The 25,445-nt window shown below is 36.7% G+C and overlaps 1 protein-coding gene across 2 annotated transcripts; it reads right to left on the bottom strand.

Annotated features, from left to right (window-relative positions):
• Positions 1-13,700: 13,700 nt before the first annotated feature.
• On the bottom strand, positions 13,701-25,213 carry LOC110737755. 2 transcript variants are annotated; one of them, XM_021918101.1, is made up of 9 exons: positions 24,773-25,213; positions 19,873-22,694; positions 18,168-18,291; positions 17,660-17,739; positions 17,232-17,473; positions 16,726-16,812; positions 16,450-16,549; positions 16,049-16,250; positions 13,701-15,952 (listed from the first exon to the last, which is right to left on the bottom strand). In XM_021918101.1, exons 2-9 carry the CDS (start codon positions 22,591-22,593, stop codon positions 13,737-13,739), a joined length of 5,772 nt encoding a protein of 1,923 aa, XP_021773793.1. In that variant the 5' UTR covers positions 22,594-22,694; positions 24,773-25,213; the 3' UTR covers positions 13,701-13,736. The 2 variants fall into 2 exon arrangements, with proteins under 2 accessions (XP_021773793.1, XP_021773792.1); XM_021918100.1 differs by having other exon boundaries at positions 16,040-16,250; positions 24,773-25,211.
• Positions 25,214-25,445: the final 232 nt, after the last annotated feature.

The following is a 25,445-nucleotide window of genomic DNA, read 5'->3' as shown; positions in this document are numbered from 1 at the left end:
CCTTGTCACCCTGCCGGATCGCCCCTAGGTCGAGGCTGGTTTTCTTGGCTGGGATATTCATGGAGAAGTTGGACGCGAACAAATATGCAAGCGTCTTGAAGTTATTGATGCACCCAGCCGGCAAGTTGCCGAACCACCGTTGGGCTATGCCCTTTAGTGTTGCCGGGAAACATCGACACCAGGCGGCGTCGTCCAACCCCTGTAGGTACATGAGGTTGGTGTATGCCATCAAATGGTCTTCTGGGTTGGTGGTGCCATCGTAGGTACCAACCAACACATTCTTAACCTTGGCCGGTTGTGCCGCCTCGGTTATTTTGCGGGAGAAAGCCGAAGGCTGTTCCCCTAAGTTTAGCAGCCTGAGCTGCCAGTCCATGGGCTGGACGGTATTTGTCGCCATTCTCCCAAAAGGAGAATATTGCATGTATGGTGATCCAGCTCCAAATGGCTGCTGAGTCCCAAATGGAGCCTGGTGGATCACATGAGGGGCAGTACGGACGGACGTGCCGTGCGTGTGGCTCCTCGGGTGAGTTTCCGAATGCTTGATCGAAGAATTACGGAAGCTGTCTGGGTATGTCGACGTTGAAGCCGTCTGGGACATACTCTGACCTCTCTTATCTTCGATAAACAGCCGAGCATCTGTGAAAGTATTTTTTGAACCATCCGGCTGTATTTGCCGGATGGCCTTTCGCTGCCCTGATTCGGGGAAACGAATCTTTGAGAGGTCAATTAGGGGCCCCTCTCCCCCTCCAGGCTTTGGATGAGGAGTAGGCACCCGGTCTTTGGTGGGCTTCTTTACTGAAGCCCTCTTGGCCGACTAGCCCTTGTTGGAACCAGCTGACTTTTTGAGGATGTCGGTGATTTCCCCTTTGAAGCTACTCATGAGGTTCATGAGCTCATCTCTGGTGACGGGGGCCGATCCCTCCGCTGCCTGGGTCTGTCCGGTATGCTTGCCGCCTGGGTTGTTGGGGCAAGCCTTGTCTAGACCTCGTTCCCTTCTTTCTTTGGAACGAGTGCGCCTGGAGCGGAAAGACCCGTCTGGGGCCATATAGGTTTCGACATTGCAGTCGTCCCCACTTCCGCTTTCATGATCCGTGTGGACCACAGGGTCAGCCGTGGGCCGGCTGCCCTCTGCTTTTGGTACATTTTCAGATGCCATCCAAGTGGTACTCTCCCCACAGACGACGCCAAATGTTTCGGGGGTTTTTGAGGTGTCCCACGGGAGAGTTACAGCACCGGGAATGTACGCCTGACTTCTGTACCTGAAAACCACAAAACTCCGGTAGGGTGGAGTTTCGCCTCCGACAGTCAAGTTAGAATAACTTCGGGTGAAATAACGTGCAGAAGGTAAATTGGTTCTCTCGGGTTCCGGGAGATTCCGCAATTAATATTGCTCGGGTCTTGTGGGTGTATTTCTGAATGTCAATAAATGAGGTAGATTCCTCTATTTATAGCAGATGGGCCTGCTCCCCCATTGGGGGTACGATGCCATGTGGCATCCATTGGTTGGATGCCCATGGTGCAATGGGGGGATGACACGTGTCAGATCCCCATAGGGCCACGTGTCCAGGGTAACTTTTACCCTAAACAACTGTTACAATAATTTTGATTCTAACTTTAAGAAATAGAAGTTTAACTTTAAGAAATAGAATTATAACTTTAAGAAATAGAAGTGTACTTTAAGAAATAAAAGTATAACTTTAAGAAATAAAAGTGTAACTTTAAGAAATAAAAGTGTAACTTTAAGAAATAGAAGTATAACTTTAAGAAATATAAGTATAACTTTAAGGAATAAAAGTGTAACTTTAAGGAATAAAAGTATAACTTTAAGAAATAAAAGCATAAATCTAAGAAATAGAAGTGTAACTTCTTTTTACAAAAAATAAGTTTCCACAACTTTAATGCCATTAGTTACAAAAGCATGGTATCAATGTAAGTTCTAACTACATTACAAAATATGCATTAAAAAAGCATCAGTACATACTTACAAAAGCATGAAAGTACTAAAAGTTCTAAGTTTCTAACTATATTAGCTTCCCTTAAAAAATACTACAGTTGCTAACACAATATTTACTTCCCCTTCGCAGATTTTTCTTTCTTGTTGTCATCTTTCTTTTTTACCTCTTTACTCAATTTTTTTGCTGCTTTTCCTTTTTCCTTTTTTCTTGCATCATTAACTTTCTCCTTTTCGCAATTTCAGGTGCTAGCTCCAATCGACGCGGATTAAAATTGCATAAAGAATCCAACACTGATTGTCTGCCATCATTCATATCAGACAATACCAGTGTTGCACATATCTCTGCTCAAGGTACAACTCTTGAACTGGGCTGTAATTAACAACTATATATATTAGTATCATGTAATCATAGTAAAAAAAAAAAACAAATTAACTTAAAAAAGTTGCAACTAACCCGCATCAACGCATCACAACTAAAAGAAGCACCTTTAAACAGCAACATACACATCATAGAATATATTCCACAATCTTGATCGTGTCCTTTATTATTCTTCCAATTAAACATCACCTCCTCCATTTCATAATTTCCAACTTCAACAAATTCAGGATGACCAAGACTATTGAATAATGTGCTAAAACAGTCACACTACAAAAAGAAGAACAAAGTACAATTATTAAACATATAATAAACAAATGTAACTTTAACCAAAATAAGTGTAACTTTTACAAAAACAAGTATAACTTTAACAAAATTTAAACAATTACCACTATTTCAAACAAATGCTTAATTGTTTCCAAGGTAGCTTCTTCATAGACCAAATTGTCCAATAATTGCATTGTTTTTTTCTTCAAATTCAACGCAAAAATCCAGAAGTGGTGAAACGCAAAAATAGGAACAAACACCTATCATTTGTAATTTAAAAATACAAAGCATTAGAAAGAAAAAAAAATGATGACACGTGTGAATTAAAATACACAACAGTACAATAATTATTACCAAATCAACAATACTGATATCAAAATTGTTGTTTGTGACTTGAATCCATTCCTTCCAACAATGTTGAAGTTGATCAATAACTTCAATATCATTTTCATCATCCCAAAGCTTTACCAAATTAGCCTATATAACAACAAGACAAAAAGAAATCCATAAGAATTAACTAACTATACACACATTAATTAAAAGAAAATACATATAGCTACACATAAAACTTACACTGCTTTCAACACCAAAACAGAATTTTTTAGGACCTCCATCACGCATTCTTTCATTCTCATTCAACATCATTGCCCAACACTCAATAACTGATTGGTAAATCTCCAAATTAGCAGCTAAAGACACCATGTCTTCTCTTGGAACAGTATGTGTAAGATCATACCACACCAAACACTCACTAAAAAATGAAAAACCAGCTAAAAATTACAAAAAAAAAAAAAAAAAAAAAAAAAAAAAAAAAAAAAAAAAAAAAACTATAACTTTAAAATATAAAAACATAACTTTAAGCAAAAATAATATAACTTTAACTAAAATATAAATGACTTACTGATTCACCATTTCAGTATCATCTAAGAAGCAATAATCAGCAATCTCCTGATACAACTTTGGTAATTTTTTCAAATATTTTTGATAGTTTTTCATCACATGTCCAACAAAAACAACATCAACATCACATGGCCCACAACCTAAAGATATTTTTGCCTTCCCATTACCCAAAGCATTCATAATAATAGATGAAAAAGAACTTTCACCATACTCCAGGTTAATCTTTTCCAACACATTCAGAACAATATTATCAACAAAATCACCCCTAGAAACATTTTCCTCCCTTCCAACATTCTCCTCACCCCCCAAATTCAAATCTGCAGTAATATCTGAAATACCGCCAGACAATTTTTTCACTGATAGCACAATATCAACAATTTCATCAATGATCTCAAACATTCTTGGATCAAAATCCTGACTTTGCAAGACAGGAGATGAACTACTAGAAGCACGAGCCACATCATGCTTCATTAAAATTTCAACCTTCTTCAAATGGTAGTTTGTAACAACTTCTATGTTCCTCTTCATCAACAAAAATTGCTCATGAATAGCCTGAAAATAACAAGTGAATAATTAGAAAGACAACTTTAGGTACAATAAGTATAACTTTAAGAAATAAAAGTATAACTTTAAGAAATAAAAGTATAACTTTAAGAAATACAAGTATAATTTAAGAAATAAAAGTATAACTTTAAGAAATAAAAGGGTAACTTTAAGAAATAGAAGTATAATTTTAAGAAATAAAAGTATAACTTTAAGAAATAGAAGTATAACTTTAAGACATAAAAGTTTAACTTTAAGAAATAAAAGTGTAACTTTAAGAAATAAAAGTATAACTTTAAGAAATAAAAGTATAACTTTAAGAAATAAAAGTAAAACTTTAGCATTAATAAGTGCAACTTTTAACTTACATCAGTAGCAACAGACTGTATTTCTTCATCAGATGTCATAGTAACAGGAACATCAAACTTAATGATCCTTTTTCCAAGTGATACATCATCAGCATTGTCAACTTGAGAAACTTCAGTTTTCTTAGCTTCAGGTGCATTTCGAAGAGGCAGCTCATCTCTAAACACAAAATTCTCAGAAATAGGGTATGTAGTAGTATCCAAAATACCACAACCAAAGGACTTAGCCTCAACCTCTTTTTTCACCCTATCACTGATTTTCTTATCAGTCCAGTGTTTGATAAGAGGCAAACTACAATCTTGTGCCTCATTTCGGAACTTCAAACGCTGAAAATAAACAACCTCCAAGAACAAAAGACAACCACCAACACTGTCTCGACTCTTAGTTTTTTTATACTTCAAAATCGCCCTACACAATCTTTCATGAACATATTTACACCAATTGAACTTCTTAATTTCATCAACATTTACAAGGGCTTTAACAATACTCAAATCAGCAGTTCTATTTGCAATAGGTGTTAAAAATGAAGCAAAAACAACCATCACAAACAGTTTCTTAAACAACTCTCCACCATCCTTTAACAGAACAATCCTAGCCTCTAATTTATGCAAAGGTATGCCTGCACTACCAGAAACATCAAACATACTCCTCCATTCTTGTTTTAATTGAACATCAGTACCTCTAGTACTCTCTACAACATCCATCCCTTTAAAAGGTAACTGAAATACATCATAAACATCATAGGGAGAAATAACAAATTCCTTCCCTGGACTTATAGAAAACATCCAACTAATAGGATCAAAATGATCAACCAACCGAGGAAAAAAAGTTGTAACAGTTCTAGTCAACTTTAAATCCAACAAACCACCAAATCCTATATCAACAACTGATTTAACTTGCTCATCATAAAGATTTTTCATGAGATCTACTAATGTGTGTGGTCTGCAATGAGTACTGAAAAACCTATCCAATCTGAATCAAAAAAAAGAAGAAAAGATAAATAAAATGAACAATTATAACTTTTATTATAATTGTCAGAAGTGTAACTTTAAGGGCATTATCCATAACTTTTAGAGCATAATCCATAACTTTAGAAATAAAAACAATAACTTCAGAAAAGGGTACTTACATTTCAACATCAGAATCAGAATCATCTCTCCCTGATGCACTTTCAACAGTTTCATCTTTTTCAGCATCAGAATCCGGTCTTTTTTTTTCCAATTTTGACAGCCTTGTGAACCACTTTCCGCTTCTTCTCAGCCAGACGACGATATTCTGTTTTTGGTTTTTTCTCAACATGAGCATCATTGGATGCCTTAGCTAGCTTTTTCTCAGGACGTCGATCATCCTTTGCTAGCTTCTTTGCTTTCACACTCAATATTCTTTTTTTCTTATTTCTATCAACAGATTCAGCCTCACTTCCCTCCTCATCATCACCCTCATCCTCTTTTGAACCCTCCTCATCGTCATCTTTTTTTGAACCCTCCTCATCCTCATCATCATCTCGATCCTCTTTTGAAGAATCCTCATTATCACCTCCAACAGCTCCATCATGTTCAGAAAAATTATCCTCGTCACCTCCATCATGCTCCTCTACTACAGGATCCTTTACTACAGGCTCCTCTACACTACCTCCCTTCTTTCCACCCTTATCCACAACAACAATAACTTCTTTGCTTACATCATTAGCACCTAAAGAAATTAATAGTATTAAAATGCAAATCATAACTTTAACTACAAAAATTATAACTACAACTATAATTAACATAACTTTTATAAAACAATCAGGTATATGAGAAAACATAAAGCTTAACTTAAGCAAACATTTATATAACTATAACAAGCTGACGATGCTGAAGTTTAAGATTAACATAACTTTAACTCAAAATAGTATAACTATAACTATAATAAACATAACTTTATAAATCAATCTGACATATAATAAAACATAAAGCATAACTTAACCAAACATTTATATAACTATAACAACTAATTCTGTAACTTTAAGAAAACCTTGAGCAGCATCAGATCCACCAACAGAACTTCGCAAACCACGTCTCCTTTGAAAAGTCGAAAAACCACCTCTAGTCTTCACCATCGCAAATTCAAGAAATTAAACCCTAAAATTCAAAATAAGAATGATTAAATAATCAAATACTGATATAAATAACAAATTGAATGAAAATGCAAGAAAAAACTAAACACAAAACTACTAAAACATTCAATCTAATATGAACACAATTAACCAAAAAAACCATAAAATATGAACAAAATTATGATCAAAAACAAAAAACCCAAAAATCAAACTAATATACTTACGAAAACAACAAATTACAACAAAAACATAGAATTCTACTTTAAAATTCAAATAAAGTAGAGAATTACAAGTTATTAACACAAATGTAAAATGAAAAACCATAACAAATCAACAATTACAACAACTAATGAATAAAACATAAATTATACGATTAAAACCAGAAGTAATTTAAAAACTAACCTCAAAAACCAATGAGAATCCAAAATGTAATTCGTCAACTAAAGAAAATGAACAAACAAATAACAGGGAAGATGAAGAGAAATTGCAGAGAAAGATAGCAGAGGAGAATGAAGTTGCAGAGCATTAAAGAAGAAAACTGAACAGGCGCTAAAATGAAAACAAAAAAAAAACGTAAAGAAAAAATCGTTGGACTGGCACGTGTGAGCCCAGTCCAGATGATAGAAGTGGGCCGGTTTTACACTAAGTTAGTGTAAGCCGGCCTTTTTCTAGAATTTGTGTATCCTCAATAATATACTAGGTAAATTTTTATATATACTATTTTATAATTAGAATTTACCTAAGTTATATTATCATTCTTTTTTCTCAAACTTTATTTTTTGGCTGTAAAATTCATTTCATTAAAAAATTTATTTTGATAACATATACTCCCTCTGTCCCATAATACATGAGACATTGGATTTTTTTTCATTATTCATGCATTAAGTTTGACCATAATTTTTTACTAACATAATAAATATATATATTTTATCATAAAAATGTTGTTAGATAGGTTTTAATATAAATTTTCATAATATAATTTTTTGAATTAAATTCTCATTAATATTAATTACATATAAAAATAAAGTCAAACTAGTGTATTGACATGTGTGTCATGTTTGACTGTGTCACGTATTATGGGATAGAGGGAGTATGATGTATAAAAAAAACACGAAGGGTAATAACTTTGATGTCTATGATATTGGATATAGATTTAATTTAAGTTATTCGCATTGGTAAAAAATAATTTTTTTTTTGTTAATACATTATATAAAAAATAATAATTCGATATAAAATTTAAGATAACCGTGCGTGGCACAGGACTCTAGCTAGTTTATATATAATAGTATGTTGTATATTTATATATTCTTTTTAACCAAGAAAAATTAATCTATTCAGAAAAGAAAAAAAAACCATACGGCAAGCTTGGCTAATATGTTTCACTTGTATTTGCGTACGACAGGCTTGGATGATATGTTTCACTTGTTGGCTGATACTCCCTCTATCCCATAATAATGACATAGTCAACATTGCACACATGCCAATACATTAGTTTGACTTTATTTTTATACAATTAAATATTAATGAATATTATTTTTAAAATTATATTATGAAAATTTATATTAATACCTATTTAACAACATATTTTATGATAAAATATGTTTTTATTATGTTAGTAAGTTTTTATTATGTTAGTAAAAAATTATGGTCAAAGCTAATGCATGAATAGTGAAAAAAATCCAACGTCTCATGTATTATGGGACGGAGGGAGTATGTTTCATTTGTTGGTTATATATATATATATATATAATTGTCTTATATGTTTCATTTTGTTGGCTGATGTGTTTATTTTGTTGACTTATCTATTGCTTTATTTGCTGATTTTATCCTTTTGTTGGCTAATATGCTTCATTTGTTAGCTGATATGTTCCTTATGTTGACTGATATGTATCTTTTGTTGGATGATATGTTCTTTTTGTTGGCTGATATGTTTCATTTGTTGGTTGATATGTTCCTTGTGTTGACTGATACGTTTTTATTAATATCTGATATGTCTCTAATGTTGAATGATATCAGACATCAATTGGCTGATATGTTTATTTTAATGGCTAATATATGTCATTTGTTGGCTAATATGATTAACAACATACAATATATTCTTTTCCTTCTCTCTCCTCTTTTACCCTTCCTCTCTCTTTCAAATGAGTATGGGGTTTCTTCCCCATACAAAGTATTTTGTTAATATTGAATCCACACACCCCTGCCATTACTAGAGGTGTCCACCGTGCGGGCTGTGCAAGTTGGGTTAGGGTTAGGTGGGTTGCGGGTTGGGGTTTCATGACACACGACACGACCCATGTAGGGTAGGGTGGGCCAGGTCGTGTGTTAGGTTAGAGAAATTGGACACACCAAGGTTGGGTTTGTGGGTTAGACGGGTCGTTGGTGGGTCGAGCTTGGTTTGTGGGTTAGACGGGTCGTGGGTGGGTCGAGCTAGGTTCGTGGGTTAGGTGGGTTGGAGGATGGGTCGAGATAGGTCGGAGGGTGGGTCGAGCTGGGTTTGTGGGTTAGGGTCGGGTGAGCCAAATAGCTAAGTGGATTGTGTTGGTCAAAAAAATATACAAGTTTGTTTTTATAATAGTTTTGAACTTTAATTTTGAAATTATTTTTTGCACATATTTATTTTTAAGGTTGTTTAATTTTTACAAAATTAACAATGATTTTTCAAATCTTCAGCTTTGACACCGGGGTCAAGTGCAGTAGAAATTCTATAAATAATTGAGAATTCACTAAAATAAGTATGCCACTTAAGTTTCATGCTATCAAAAACGGTACGAAGTCCATCAATTTTCATATGCTCTTCAATGGTGTGAACAACTTTAACACACTCCAATATAACTAAATGAATGTTAGACTCATAGATATAAGAGAAAATATGAGTTGCATGATCAAAAGCGTATAAAACACACGAACAAAAGAGGCATTATATTCCAATTAGGGGTGAGCACGGATCGGATATCCGATTCGAAATCCGTCCGTATCCGAAATCCAGATATTTGATATCCGATATCCGAAACTTTCGGATCGGATAACTCGGATATCCAATATCCGACCCTTGTTAGGATTGTAGAGTCCTGATATGATGATAACTTGTTTTCTACGATTAAAATGATAAGGAGAAGTTCGGAGGTGGTGGTGGGTGGAAGTAGGAAGATGAGATGGAGTGAATTCCGACCTCCCACGTGGCGGCGGCGGTGGTGGTGGTGATAAAAAAACTTCCCCTGCTAACCCTCTTTATCCCCAATGGCAGGCCGGCAGCCACCCCTGTTGTTTTCTGGGTTTCAGGAGGTGGGGGGTTTCGCGGTGCCGGAGTTCTCAATTTCAAGGGGTTTTGCGGTGTTGCAGTTCTTAATTTCAAGGAGGTGGCCTGGGGGGTTTCTGGGTTAGGGATCAGGTTGGCTGGTTGGGGTTTCAGGTTAATTGGGGCATGATTAACAGGAGCCAAAACATGCTCAAGCCTAGGTGGAGGCTGTTCCGCCCGTGGTGGGAGTTCCAAAACCCGGGATTTCGGCCTCGGCTCAGGCTCAGGGCTCGAATTTCTCAAGAAATTGCTCCGCCAATGTATTAACATCATGTCTTGTTAATTCAAGAGCAGGGAGGGTGCTAGAGAGGGATAGGAAGGGGGATGGGATGGTCGGAAAATCGATCTAAGGAGGGCAAGAGAGAAGAGGGGAAGAGAGAGAAAGTCAGAGAGAAAGAGAAGAAGAGAGGCGGGTGGGGTCTGGGGAAGTGGGGATTGAGGGTAGTTTTAGGGTTTGTCTTTTTTTATATGGGTGATTTTTTCGGATATCGGATCGGATATCCGATATCCGATATCCAACTTTTTTCGGATATCGGATATCCGTAATCCAAAATTTGGATATCCGATATCCGAAAAATCCGGATTGAATATCCGATGCGAAATCAAATTCGGATCGGATATCCATAATTTTCGGATCGTATGCGGATCGGATCATCGGATTTTCGGATCTTCAGATAGTTTTGCTCAGCCTTAATTCCAATGGCTTTCGGTTATTAACTCACTAGGATCAACACGGGCCTCATTGTAAAGTTGGGTCAAAACATCACGATACTTAATAGCATCATTCAATAAATTGAAAGTAGAATTCCAACGGGTAGGGGTATCAGTAGACCATTGTCTTTTCTTACAACCTCTCTCTTTACACATAGTCTTGTACTTTTCATCTAACTGAGGAAGTAAGCCTAATCCATTTTTTATAACAATTCTTATTCGGTTTAGCAATGGTTGCAAATCACCGAGACCCTCTTGAACAAATAAATTCAAAATATGTGCACAACATCTAACATGCAAGAGATTACCACCCAACAAGAAATTCAACTCAAGAGTCATTTTTCAAATAGTCAATACACATTGTGTTTGCAGTTACATTATCAAGAGACCAAAAAAAAAAAGAAAAACAAAAAAACTTTACCATTCAACTGAAATTCTTTTAAACAATCCATAATACGAACTTTGATGTTAAAACCGGTATGCCTTTCTTACATAGCTTGTAAACAAAGTATACGTTTTTGAATAAACCAATCATCATCCACCCAATGAGCAGTAATGCAAAGAAAAGGTTCGCTAAAACAAGAAGTCCATGTAACACTTGTAAAACTAACACGACCATCAAAAATACGAAATAATTCAATCAAACCACTCCTATACTTATAATAAGAAATTCTATGAGCCGTGCGAGTTGGGTGGGTCGTGGGGGTTAGATGGGTTGGGTGGGTCGTGCGTGCGGGGTGAGCTGAGTCGTGGGCCGTACGGGTTGGGCGTGCAAGGTGGGCTGGGTCGTGCGAGCTGGGTCGGGTTGGGTGGGTCGAATTAAATGGGTCAAAACAGGTCCTGCGAGTTGGGCCGAATTAAATGGGTCAAAACGAGCTGGGTTGAAATAGGTTGTGTCGAAAATTTTGGACCCACGATACAACCCGAGCTAAACTCGGGCTGTGTCGGGTTGGTACCGAGTCAAAATCGGGTCGAACGCACGTGAACCATTAGCCGTGCGGGTTAGGGTGGGCTGGGTCCAACCCGACCCACTGGCCACCTCTAGCCATCATTACCATACCAACACACAGCAACATAACAAACAATCAAAACCCCTTAATCATCTTTCTCTTTCCTACTTTTCACACCAACGGCCATTTTCACAATACCATGACTCTTTCACTCTTATCAATTTCCCAGATTTATCAAAACCCCTTAATTCTTCTTCATCCTTCAAACAATCATCAATGGCGTCTTCACCATCTTCACAACCCAACTTTCTCTCTCCTCCTTCACCTCACCTTCACCACCACCATCATCACATCACAGCTTCTCGTCTTCTCCCACCTCTCCTCGGTGCAACCAACCGCCACCAGCAGCAAACATCCCACCGCGAAAGCAACCAGCCCACTCCCGAAAAACCCATCCCACCCCGAAAACAACCAGCCTACTCTCAAAAACAACCCCCTGCCTACCCGAAAATAACCTTACTGTTGACCCTAAGTTTTGATGATGACTCGAAGGAACCTAAGCAAAGTCATAAAAGTTTATCTTTCTATCTTATGCTCTTAGCTGTGATTGATGAAAGGTTCTTGATTGGACTAAGTTGTATGCTACGAAAATCTGGAGTAAGAAAGGAGCATAGAACAATGTTTGAAGACAGTTAATGAAGATAAGAAGAGTAATGAAGACAATCAAAAGTCAAGTTCCTTGAGTGAGGAACAGAAGCTTCAGAGGCAAAGTTTCCTAAAGAGTGTTCGAAGAAGTTTAATTTATCTTTTATATATTTTAGGCTTCTTATGTTCATGTTAAGTACTTTGATAATTAATAGGAGTCAAGTGGATTTTATTTTATATGATAAAGTTTTATTTTCCATATATTGTCTTAGATATTTTATTTTAAGAAATATTTTGGAAAATATCTTTTTCAGTTAAAAGATTTTCTGTTTAATTGTTAAACTTATCTTTTGGAAAATCAGTTTTTGGAAAAAGGATTTTATACATGTGGTTTTACTTGGTCAAAATCGGTTGAGATAATTTAAGGAGCAGTAAAACACTTTTAGCATTATTAGAAAGAAGTGTGTTTTGCTTGCTGCCCAAGATCCCACTACTTGCAGTTCCTATTCTTAAGGAAGTTGTGATTTAGTGGAGCTGAAGCAACGACAAAATTAACCACCTCTCCTCTCTATAAATAGACTTGGTTTTTCTGTTGAAAAACATAAACATACTTGAGCATTGCAATATTTTCTAGTTTTCGAAAAGAGTCAAAATCCACTTGAGTTTTTGAGTGTCTTTGTACTTAGCATTAGAGTTTAAACTTGAGTTGTATTGGGGTAAGAGTTTGGGTAAGAGAAAGAGAGAATTTTAAGAGTTCAACTGATTGAGGGATCGGTTGAAGGGGAACTCGAGTTCGTTGAGGAACTTGAGTTAGAGTCTTAGATTGTAATAGGTTATTTGCCCTATTATAATTAAGAGTTGAGTTTTAAAATCCCTTGTGGTCGTGTGGTTTTTCTTCTTGATTAGGGCCAAGAAGTTTTCCACGTAAAATCTCTCTTTGCACTTTAAGTTTCTGTAAGTCTTATTTTATAAATTCCACAAAAATTACCCTAGTTCCTCTACAATACAATTCAACCCCCCCCCCCCTGTATTGTTCATTCGAGTCAACACTTACCCACCCAAAACAACCTTAATTAACCACCAACATCAACATAAAACAACCAAATTTGACCACCTCAAACAACCCTAACCACCCAAAAACGCACAAAACATCCACAAATCGAGAATAAAACGCCCACAAACACATGAAAATTAAAAAAAAATTGAAGAAATTAGTAGCCTTAGATTCAATCGCACCACCAATTTCGCCTTGTTGCTTCACATTTTCCGACGAGGAAAGAGAAATGAACATGCAATGGAGTTTTTTAGGTGGAAGAAAGAAGAAAGAGGAGAGAGAAAGGTTCTGCAATTTTCAAAGAAAAGAAAAGTGAAGAATAATGGAGAAAGGAGGAAACATAATGTCTGCCGCACGAAACATTGGGTGCGAACTGCCGCACCCAATAGTTTGTGAAACAAAAATCAATGTTGCTTTGAGACCCGTATATTGATCTAAAGCTTGGACCCAACATAGGTCTGTTTGAGCTCACCTTGACTCAAGCTTTGATCAAACAGAATCTGAGAACACGGTGACTATGTTAGAGCTCAACAGCAACAAAGACAAGAAACATTCAGAATATGCACTGATATTATTACTACGGAGGTAAAACACTAGCTTGCTGAGATTGTTCAACCACAGAAAGCTGGTTTTCAGCAACATTTACATACTGGGTTTCTTGACCAGATTCCCCCTCTTGGATTACATTATATTCACAATACAGTTCCGATGAACGCTTTCCTAAACTAAATTCATCGTGGTCAATGAGTTCAGGACCTAATTCCATAGCTTCAACAGCAGCTTCATAGCTGTCTTCCTGAATTGTCCCTGAGTTAATTAAATGAGGAGTCACGACATCACTTGTGTTATTTGCGGTGATTGTTTCCATGCTTTCATCGGTCTTTACATGATTAACTGCCTCTGAATACACCAATATAGTCATCATATTTGCACTATCATTACTTGCAGCTTCTGAATCCATGGCTTCAGCAGCTTCCTCTTCTTCCTTCACCACCTCCGCATTAACCAACTTTTCTTTTGATAAATCCATGTTAACCAACTTTGTTGTTGCATATGCGTACAAATTACTTGAGACCCCAAGGTTCTCGATTTCCTTCATCACCTCCAAACTTGCCAACTTAACAGGCACATTATCACTCAGAATACTCGCAGCTCCAATTTTAATGCCTTCTGTATCTTCATCATCCTCCATCACTAGATCCGAATCATCCGATTTCACCAACTTAAATGTCAGATTTCCGCTCATATTATTTAGAGCACCTTTACCGTCAGTCCCATCTTCCTTCACTGTGTCTGCCTCAGAATCAGCCAACTTGACCATCACACCTTCAGTAAGATTACTTGTCGCCTCATCATTCTCCTTCACTGTTTTCAAATTCACCAGCTTAGTTTTCTCATCTTCCTTCGCTGTTTTTAAATTCACCAACTTAGTTTTCTCATCTTTCTTCACTGTCACCAAATCCACCATGGTCAACATGTTTTCCCTAGTGTTACTGGCTCTTGCAGCCCCTGCTTCCTTGCCTTCTGCAGCTTCCTCTTCTTCATTCACGACATCTAAATTCATCAATCTATTTACCATAATATTACTCATATCACTCGCTACTACTATATCTATGCTTACAGAAGCTTCTTCATCTTCCTTCACAGCCTCTAAATTCATCAACTTAATAGTCAGACTTTCTCTCACATCAATAGCTCCAGAAGATTGCTCACTACAATTAATGCCTACAGCACCTTCCTCTTCTTCCTCTGCAACTTCCACATAATCTGACTTAATAGTCATGGTTTCTCTCACATTACTTGCAGTCCTGACTTCAATACCTCCAGGAGATTGCTTATCTTCCTTTTCTGCCTCCAACTTCACCATTTCAGTTGCCACATATTCACAAATGTTACTTGAAGCATTAACTTTCATGGGTTCGGCAGATCCTTCATCTCCCTTCACTGTCTCTGAACTTTCAAACTTAAAATGCACATTTTGATTCGTTTTACATGCATCATTGGTGATCTCACTTTCCCCACCCTTACAACCCACATGATTTCTGAGCTCTAAAACTGATTCAGCTTCCATAACCATGCTTTCAGCATTAGTTGCATCATCAAGCAGAAGTTCTACATTTTTTTCCATTTTTTTGAAGACAAAATCATCTAGACTCTCCCTTGTGAATTGGTTCGAAAGAGAGTTGTCTAAATTTATATATTCTAGTAATTTTGGAAATCCACAAAATTTATCTGCGGTTAATATTTCAGCTCTGCTATTAGGCTTGTTCTGGGCAGGTGGTGTTTCCATGCATTCCACAGCACTAACAACATATTGGTCATTGGCAGCTCGCAAACGATTGCTCTGATCTTCTATATCAAGTCCAATCTCTGACCCCACGGCAGAAAATTGGGATTTCATCTGGCTATCACCTTCACTCGTTCTAAATAAACCAAATTGCAAAATTTTCCTATCCTCAAACTCATTTGTTTCTATTCCACACCCAACTGATACATGGAAAACCTCCTCCTCATTTCTAAAACCTGTTGTTACATTTGTAAGCCTATCCTCCTGCTCCAAAGAACCCAAACCATTGAAAATTTCAGTATCCATTTCATCAGCAGTAGCACTATGAGCTTCACCTGTCTCCATATCAGATAAGCTCACCGGCTTAACTTCTAGTGCATTTGCATTTCCATTAAAAGGATCGTCTCCAGCATTTCCATACATGGCATTTGTTTCAGGATTCCCTTCCAAGCAATTACCTACCTTAAAAGACTCATCACTGCCCACAGCAGAGAAATCTTCAACTCCTGAATTGGGGACAATTTTGGTCAGTATCATTTTATCATTGTAATTAGAAAATCATGTATGATAAATGACTGTGACTATCATTGAACCTAAATCACCATTTGGTAGAGCTGTAGCTTGATTCACGTAAAGTGTCTTTTTAAGCATCACAGTTCCTGGAAACACCATCAAGTTGATTTTGTTCAAGCTTCTTTTCTCTTCTTCCTCCACAGGAACAAAGCCAAAACCAATGGTCCAAGTTTCTACTAAATCAGAAATTGCAGTAATCACAAGCTTCTCAACTTTCAGGGATATGAGCATCTACAGCCATAAAAGGTTAAAAGAAACAATGAGTTTCCACATACATGAAAAGTGGGGAAACACACAAATCCAACTTTATTAATATAAATTCTGGTTAAAGTAAGTATAATTGGCTTGTGCAGTTATTAATACCAGGGGTAGAAACAAGTCAAACAACCCCAACACCACATAGAAGGCAGCCAAATACAAAGTAAAATACCTTTTCAATAGAATTTAGCAAACTTCGACACATTCCCTGTCGGCGATATTTGCTACAAGTTGCGATGAGTGGCATCTCTGCAACAGCTACTCCATGCACTCTGTAAACGTTGAGGTTAAATACTATCATTAGTTGTTAAGTACAGCAATAAAGCACAATACCAAGAATAAGACGATGACAATTAGGCATGGAAAGTGAATTGTAACTTTCAAATAAATCATTCAAGTATAATGAAGAAATATGAGCCTATGGGATCATAAAAACCACTTATAATACCTGATAGATGCAACTGATATCAGTACATCATCTTTCTCTAAGACAGCAGTATAAAATCCATGATAATCTAGTCTTGGAAATTCTGACCTGGCATCAGTAACATCAAAATCAGTCAAAACAGATGAAAGAAGAGTGCTTCACAGAAATTTCCTTCAAGCCAATCAGTTAATAGCAATTTGATGGACAAAGCATGATGGTCAAATTACAGAGGGGCAGAAAGAATATTTTTTCTGAATTTTCATGAGTAATCCTATTATTGAAGTTGGGGAAGCTTAATGAGATGTTTGGCCTTCATTTTTTGTTCCAATAAATCAGAGACTTCACTCAGAAAACTTCACACTATATATGCATGCTATTAGATTGTCACCAAGGACTATATACGCGGAGTGGATCATGTAGACAAATTAAGTATGACCTCAAATTTACAACTGCATTCATAATTCAGGTATCGATACATGGGGAAAAAAATATATTATTGCTATTAAAATTCAAACAACGGTACTTGCCCCCAATTGTACACCACTTGTGGTATCATATCTATGCCTGTTCTTGGATCGATCATGGAGAGGAAGCACTCCTCCATAATGGTAACAGCAGCAGCTAACTTAGAATTGCATTCAGCCTTTAACGCGAAACGTTGAGCAGAAGAAACTTTTTGGTCATCATGGATGCATCTCAGAAGGGTCCAGGAATAGTCATCAGTAATTTTGTTCAGCAAGCCAATACGAGATTGTAGACCACCAAAGACCTGCATAATCATTTGCAGAAGGACTGTGAAGGTCAACCAAAATTGAGGAAGATCCATGAACAATTTAATTGTCTAAATGGATACCTTACAGTCTACCACTATCTTTCATAATTTGTCCTACATGTAACAGCCAACATTAACATTTCTGATGGGAAAGTTGGGGACTTAAGTTATAGACCTGATTACCTCTTCACAATCTGAGCCACAGAACCAAGGTGCACCACCAAGCTTACTCATACTCTTGTCTGTCAAGCACCCTTGATGATCTGTTGGCAGAATTGACAGTCATAAAAAAAACTTCACAAAGGAAAGGATAAATTACTTATTTACTTATCATGCCCATATATAGAGAATCTCAGGAAGACTTTAAAGTGTAGTATATTTTATTGACAAGCCACTATCACCAAGGTTGATAGCAATACTTCGTTCCTGTCTCTTTAAGATGTAAATTTTAATAAATTAATACGAAGATTAATAAATTCAGTGAATAAAAAAAATATCGAACAAGGCCTACCCTTGTTCAATTCACAACTACAGTTAATCCTAATAAGGTCAAAAAAGTTCAGAAAGGACAACCAGTTAGATGATAAGTTCAGATAAGGACTAACCGACTAATCTATTCAGAAAGGGTTTTTTAGGTGAAAAGAAAGAAGCTTATAGCAAAGAACATTCTAGAACAGTAAAAGAAATATACACTTTTTGTCGCATTGGAAACACTTCAGTGCAGCATAAGAACTTGAGGTTCCTGCATCGTTGGTTAGAGCTCCACATACCTCACAAGTGCAGTTTGGGCAATACCAACTTCCTTCGGGAAGCTCCTGTGCCAAACAAATAATATTCAGAATAACTTCATATTGAGGACGCTATATTGTAGAAAAAGCAAAACATAATTTTTTTTCCCTGCGTGTTACACTGACTTTGAGCATCATTCACATACCCTACTTTGACCATACATTCTCTAGTAACAAAGAAAAAAAATGTCATTATTTAATTTATATCGTATTATATTTTTTAAATATCATCCTCCTATAATTTTACTAATACATGATAAAAGATATTAAAGGTTAAAGTTGTGTGTTGGCAAAAGTGACATGTCAAATTAAATAAAGAAAAAAGTATATACTATATACACAATCACCAAATCTTAAATCATAACACAGGAGATTTTACAGATTTCAACAGCTAAGACAAATACATGATAGGAGCATGCACAGCACATGCTTCTTACACAGGCACAAATACCAGTCCTGCCAATGATTTTCACATGAAGTATCATTGTGGCAGATTCAACTATTATATTCTATACTGATACCAGTTCATATATTCGAAAGTAGACCAATTCATTCAGAAAGTAAGAAACAAACACCTAAACACATGCAGGCTAGAGAGAAAAACTAAGCATACCAAGATTTACGCCACAACACGACAGTAATATTTGAAGGTGAAGACTTCTACCAGTTGCACCTTCACCCATATTAGCAAGTGTTCATAGATTCAAAGTAAAGATTGAAAGTATCAAATGGATAGCATTATACAACATGCAAAAAGGATATACATAGTAGCCTGGTAGGAGATCTTAATCTTCTTACATGGAGATTGACATCTCCAATCATGTATATACTTGTACAGTCTCTAGTTCTCTACTTTAATTCAAAGCTCATGTTACTCTTTGCATAAAAGCTTACCATACTCGAGTAATCTGTATTTAAAAGTCATTTTACAATTAGATAGCAGGGAAGTTTTTGTGCCAGATAAACTTTTTTATCTTGTATTCTTCCATACTGAAAGTGTCCCTTATTCCTAGGAGGATAGGATTGAGTCATTGAGATAACTATTTATGGTGTGAAGCCTGAAACATCTATTGATACATGCTCAGGACCCTCATCAATCAGGTCAATGAATACAAAGATACTTCCAGCCTAAAATATGGCTGCTCCATTTTCAGAAGGTATTGATCAACAAAATGAGAGCAGTGGAAAGAAACTCTGGCAGCAAATGGAGTCTTATATTAATTTTAGTAGAATCCATTCTGAGACCTATCTTTAGGCAGACCCAAAAAATAATAGCTAATTACCAGTCAAACAAGTTTTGGTACCAATTTGAGTGGCGTAAACAACATAATGCATGCAAATTTCCCATCCAAATTAGAGCCTGAAAGTACTAGAACAGTTTACATCAGCAACAATATAAAAGTTCAGAAGCACAATTTTATCCAGTTAATATTACACATAATTCCTACTCTTGACACAGGTCTATATGGCTATTCTGCAACTGGTGGGCAGATGATGTCATCTAAAGGAGTAATCAATAATTTTATTTTATTTTTTTAAAATAGCCAACGTGATTAGGAATATTAATAGTAGAAGGAAGAAACATAAGCAAATAAGCCACAAACAAACCTCTGCTGACAAGCATGACTGATGAAATGTAGAAGGACAGTTATCACAACACAGCAATTCTCCTCCATCACCACAAAGTCCACAAGAATCATCATTTTTGTCAAACCTATCAGCTGACACATGTCTTGGGCCACTTTTCCTGATCTTGTATTCAGCCGACCATGCTTGAAGCTGGCATAGAGTATATGGCCTACCAGACCCCACAAATAGATTCAAACAAGGACGATTCTGATTAAAACCTGCATGGATTTTAAACCTAGAGACAGAAAACACCTTACTGCAACAATTACAAAGAATCCCATCCTTTGTAATAACACCTTCTTTAGCCACAGCATCATCCTTCGGGTCACGGTATTGAACTACTTCCTTTACAAGTATAGCCCCAGCACTAATTACCAATGCCAAAACCGTCCTATTATCAATCAATGTCCACCTATCTGTGACATGTTTCCCACCCTTACCAGTGCCCCGCAGAAGCAACCTGCAACTACCTTTCTGAGTCTTGCGCTTCTGCAGAGATTTTAACTTAAACTTCCCAGGCTCAGAGCCGCGTTCATTAATGCTGGATTTGAAGCTTCTTTTCTTTATTATTGCCGAGATTAACAAGTCGTCATCCTTAAGCCGGGAACCCATTGATCGCCTCTTGCTGCTGTGATGCTTTTTAGGCCTCATACTTTTCTTGCAGGACTGAGATTCAAAAGATCCATCATATGCATGGGGTTTATTGGTATCATTGCCAGCTTTTAGATTTTCTAAACAACAATCACTAAGATATCTGCTTTGGTGAGATTTTCCAAGTATAGACCTTTTTAATCCATTTTGATGCTCAAAGAGGCCAGTTGGAAACTTATCTGAGATTCTATCATTGGCAGCAAAATCCATAGACCATCCCTGGACATCAACCAACTTCAATTGACTGCTCCTATCAATGGTCAGACGAATATCATCAGCTTCTGATTGGCATAGCTTGGAGAGTTCAACACCAGAAAACCCTTCAGTTTCACAGTCCATTTTCTTCAGTCCTGCATTAATGACAGATCTTTCCGACGGTTCAGCTCCTTCCTCCAACAAACAAACTGACGATTCTTTGGAGCCTTCCTTGATAAATTTTAGGTTATGTTTATCAAAGCTTGGAGAGCTCATACAATTCCATGGATGAGATAAAGGCTGTTTATTGATTGCATGGGTCTCAGTAGAGCCAACAGGAACATCATACAAATAAGCAGGATGCTGTAAACATGTGCTATCAGAACCACATGCTGATAAGCGACATGGATTCATACTTTCATCTGTACAAGCTCCCACATAGTGATTTCCAGTGTTAGCAACTGTCTTTACAAGACGCATGCTATGTCCTTCAGAAACATAAAATGATTTGGTTTTATGAGTCTCCACAGTATTAACGGCCATGGAAGGCCTCTTCTTATCACCTTTCCTGGATTTTGGTCTAAAATCTATCCCACCTTCTCTGTCCACGTCAGGTACATAACTTTGCTTTGCTTTGACTACAGTTCCAGCTCTGAGTGCATGAATCTTTCTGTTCACAAGAACCACATTCACAAAGGGATCCAGAAGTCTCCATTGACAACTCAATGAACACTTAGGCTTCCCATCGGGCATTATACTATCAATATACCTTAGTGTCTCATACATATCAGAGCAGAACTGATGAACATTAGTCCACTCTTTGTCACTTACTGTCACTTTACTGTTGCCATAGGCAAATAATCTCTGACCAACCAAGTCCCAAACTTTTGAAAATTCACGAACAAGCTTTCCATCTGGTGATCGGTAAACATATCTGTTCCTCCCATCATTTCTTATTCGCTTCTCAGGAGACCATCCAGCTTTTTCAAGCAATAGGTATACTCGGGAACGAAGAATAGCGTGGGCATCCTTCATGTTGTCACAATTCAATATTTCATCATCTTCGCATTCAAGATAAGTTGCAGCATTTTTAGTACTTATGTCAGCACGCTCTAGTGACCCACACTCACTAACTGCAACGGCCGTGGGGCTGGGGGCCAAAAGTTTGGTAGCAGAACTTTCCTGGGAAATTGGTGAGGCTATAGATTTACTACAACCAACTTGCTTTACTTCACTTCCATCCAAGCCTGACAAGCTACCATTAAGAGTTACGCTATCTCCTAAGTTGCCATCTTGGTCTGATTCAGAATATTGCTTTAACAGGTAACAACTAGATGTCACGCCTTCACAGCACGATTCAACCACATGGCACATAAGAATTTGGCAGGGAGAAGGCAACACAGGATGATAAGTTTCAGAAACAACTTGCTTCAGCGGAACAGATGAAGCCACAGCCTTATCAAGGTAAGGTTTAAAATTAGACAGCTCATTCACTGAATATCTCATCCGCTTTGCATGAACATCATGATCAATCCTTTCATTCAGAATAGATCCTTCTGTGGAGCTTATTGCTTGAAAGTCCCTTTGGAGTTCATCAGAAGCAGCCTCCTTCTGACTCAGATCTTTTGAGGAAGCTTCATGGGTTACGGCCGAGTTTTCACTGTGAGAACTAGGTGAAATCTCTAGCATTTCATCATGCTCCTTTAAGGAGCTGGTAACTCCAGGAATCTCACATTTTTTACTACAGGCAACCGCAGCATTTCCATAGAACACCTCCTGGGAAATGCGGATCTCGTCATTTGAGTCCTCAAAGCCATCATCTCCTATATCAAAGATATCCTGGCTGAACATCATTTCTGGTCTTAGGCTATTTTCATTTCACTAGAATGCACCTTCCCTCCAGCTTGCAACATTGAAAAGGTCAGATTCAAAATCTTTGTAAAGCATCTCAAACCCTGCACCAAAATAATAGAGGTAATTAAATGTCATATTCACCCTAGCAACAATTTTTGACATCTTAAATTGCTATATTTTGTAGGCATCTTTACATCTTAAAAATAATATAGTTACTTTCTTTCTTCTCTTTTAACTGCAACAGAGGGGATGGGAGGGAGGTGAGAGTCACGAAAAGCCCATATGCTGAGGACAGAGATGGAGACAGTCAAACAGGCAAGTCAAGCAACCCATGTGATGTGAAGAGAGATAGAAGTGACTTAAGCCAAGAAAAGTAATGTCGCAATTCAAAAAGACTGGATTAATTATTTATTAAGTTAACACTATGATGTAAATATATTAAATGTCCTAAAGTTGCATTAGTTTCTGAAGTAAAATTAATTTCCTCCGTTTGTTTTTTTAGTTGACAGGTTTCTTTAGTCCCGTTTGCCAATGCACAACTTCAACCATTAATATCTCTAATTACCGATAAACAAAAATTATAAAAAGTTGAAATTTTGAAAATATATATTGTGACGAATCTAACAAGATTCCACATGACTATACTTTTCATCAGGCATAAAGCACAAAACACGGTCAAAGGGGAGTGAGTGAATAGTGCTAAAGTCAAAACGTGTCAACTAAAAAAAAAACGGAGGTAGTACTTCATAATAAATATCACCTCGAACAGAACTTTTGATAGTAAAATTTAGTTGAAGTCATCTAAAACCCTGGATTTACACTAAATCGTACAATAATGATTCAGTTAGGAGTTAGCTTAATACTATTTACTACGTAGTACGAATGATACAAACAAATAACTCAACTGACTCAAACAGGCCCACCTGTTTGAAAATGAACTAATAATAATCAATTGAAAATGAACTACAATAATTCAACAAAGCTTCAGAATTCCCAAAAAACTAATATCCTACAACATAACTTATGGAGAATTGTGATGTATTTGGCAGTTGAATACATAATTTATGGAGGCAAATGTTTGACAACTATTCAAGAGGAAAAACTTTTTCAGTTCCACATTATGATATAAAACCAAAAGATGCATTTAAAACTAAGCTTGAGTTTACAGGGAAAACAAGGTTTCGCCCAAAATAATTGTAAGCTTTGAATTGTACTCTTGCAATAGTGAGCCAAGACTAAAGCTTCTAAGATCAACTCAACTTGCTGTGGGCAGAGTCAAGCTACCTAAGATCGATTCAGCTTGTTATCATCCCTAGGTGTAGTGTTAAAAAACACGATTCTTTTTCTTAAAAAAAGGGGGGGGGGGGGGGGAATCCCACTACACAACAGACAAAGAAGAATGAAGTCTAATAAAAAACATACTATTCCACAGAACCCACACGAAATAAGCAATGAAAGGACATACTCTAGTAACTTTAAGTCATTTCTTTCCAAGAACAGCAACTACACTCTGCAAACAAACTGCAGGCATAGAACCTAGATCAATGTGTCATACAGTCTATACCACAAACCAAGTAACGAAATCACGAATCAGTGGCTTACATCCCCCCCCCCCCTCTCCCCGGTAGGCCAGTAGTCACATAAGCTAGCCACAAGTAAAGAGCTCACAGATAAGCAGCACTTAGTCTCTCCATTATCATAGTACATGAGATAGCTCTAGTCACTTGGTTTCTCAAGCAAGCATTACATCAATTACTTCTCTGAATACAGTATTTAGCTAAATATGTACATATTTTACTTTTTTAGCAACAAACTTCTTCACAAAGTGCAATATAATATCTCATAAACACAAGCATCATAGTATACTAATTATGGAACACAACCCATAAAAACATTAGCCATAAAATTCCTTTTCTGTGCATGCAAATATCACTATACAGAATTCCCATTTCATTACAAACACTAATTATGAACAAAACCCAGAAAATATTTCCAAAATCTAACATCAACCCATCAAAAAAAAATAATAAATTCCAAAATCACCAATAAAATTTTTACAGAAATTGCTAAAAAAAAATTACATAATCTAACCGAAAAATTGAGAAATAGTATAATGAAAGATCTGAGATTAAGCTAAGAACAACACTTAAATAAAATGGTAAAGAATAGATCTACTAACCTTTTTAAGAGAAATCCCAAAATAACATGCAAATTGAGCTCCAAATGGTATGAATTAGGGATTCAGAAATTGGGTAATTTTTTTCTTCGAATTTGCCGAAAAGCCCAGAAATTTCAGTGCAAAATCACAACCCAACAACAACAAAACTGAGCAAAAAGGTGTGAATAAATATGATTATATAAAAAAAAATAAGTGAAAAAATCTTGGTTTTTGAAGCCGAATTCTGCTGAAAGCTCAACAAATGGCAATGGGTTTCTCTCTCTAAAGTGGCAAAGTTAAGCCATAGGTGAGGTGAAGTCAGTTGGGTTGGGTGTGTGCATGTACTATTGTCTATTCTATCTTCAGACCACTTATCTTTGATGTTAATTAACTTATTATCATGAATGCTTTTCCTAAATAATGTTGAAAATTTCTCTAATTCCCCAAATACAACAACTTTTTTTTTTATTCCTACTATACCGTCCACGTCATCGGTCCAGTGGAAATTTTTTTAAATTGATTTTTTTTACAAACCGCTATTTCAAGTAGCGATGTACTGAATAAAACCGCTACTTCAAGTAGCGGTTTTCTTAATAGAAACCGCTACTTCAAGTAGCGGTTTATATTTACTAAGTTTTTTTACATTCAACTACGCATGGGAGGTAAAGGCTGGGTAAGTGACCTCCTTTCACTT

The sequence above is a fragment of the Chenopodium quinoa genome, unplaced genomic scaffold (assembly GCF_001683475.1).
Source record: "Chenopodium quinoa cultivar QQ74 unplaced genomic scaffold, ASM168347v1, whole genome shotgun sequence".
NCBI lineage: Eukaryota > Viridiplantae > Streptophyta > Magnoliopsida > Caryophyllales > Amaranthaceae > Chenopodium > Chenopodium quinoa.
Note: the sequence above shows the minus strand (reverse complement) of the source record. Positions and strands in the feature narration are given on the sequence as shown.

Coding starts and splice junctions, on each gene's coding strand:
- LOC110737755 (XM_021918100.1), bottom strand. CDS start 22,593: ATGATGTTCAGCCAGGATATCTTTGATATAGGAGATGATGGCTTTGAG. Junction 16,813..17,231: donor CAAGTGGTGTACAATTGGGG/GCAAGTACCGTT, acceptor TACTGATGCCAG/GTCAGAATTTCCAAGACTAG. Junction 16,550..16,725: donor ATATCAGTTGCATCTATCAG/GTATTATAAGTG, acceptor CAACGTTTACAG/AGTGCATGGAGTAGCTGTTG.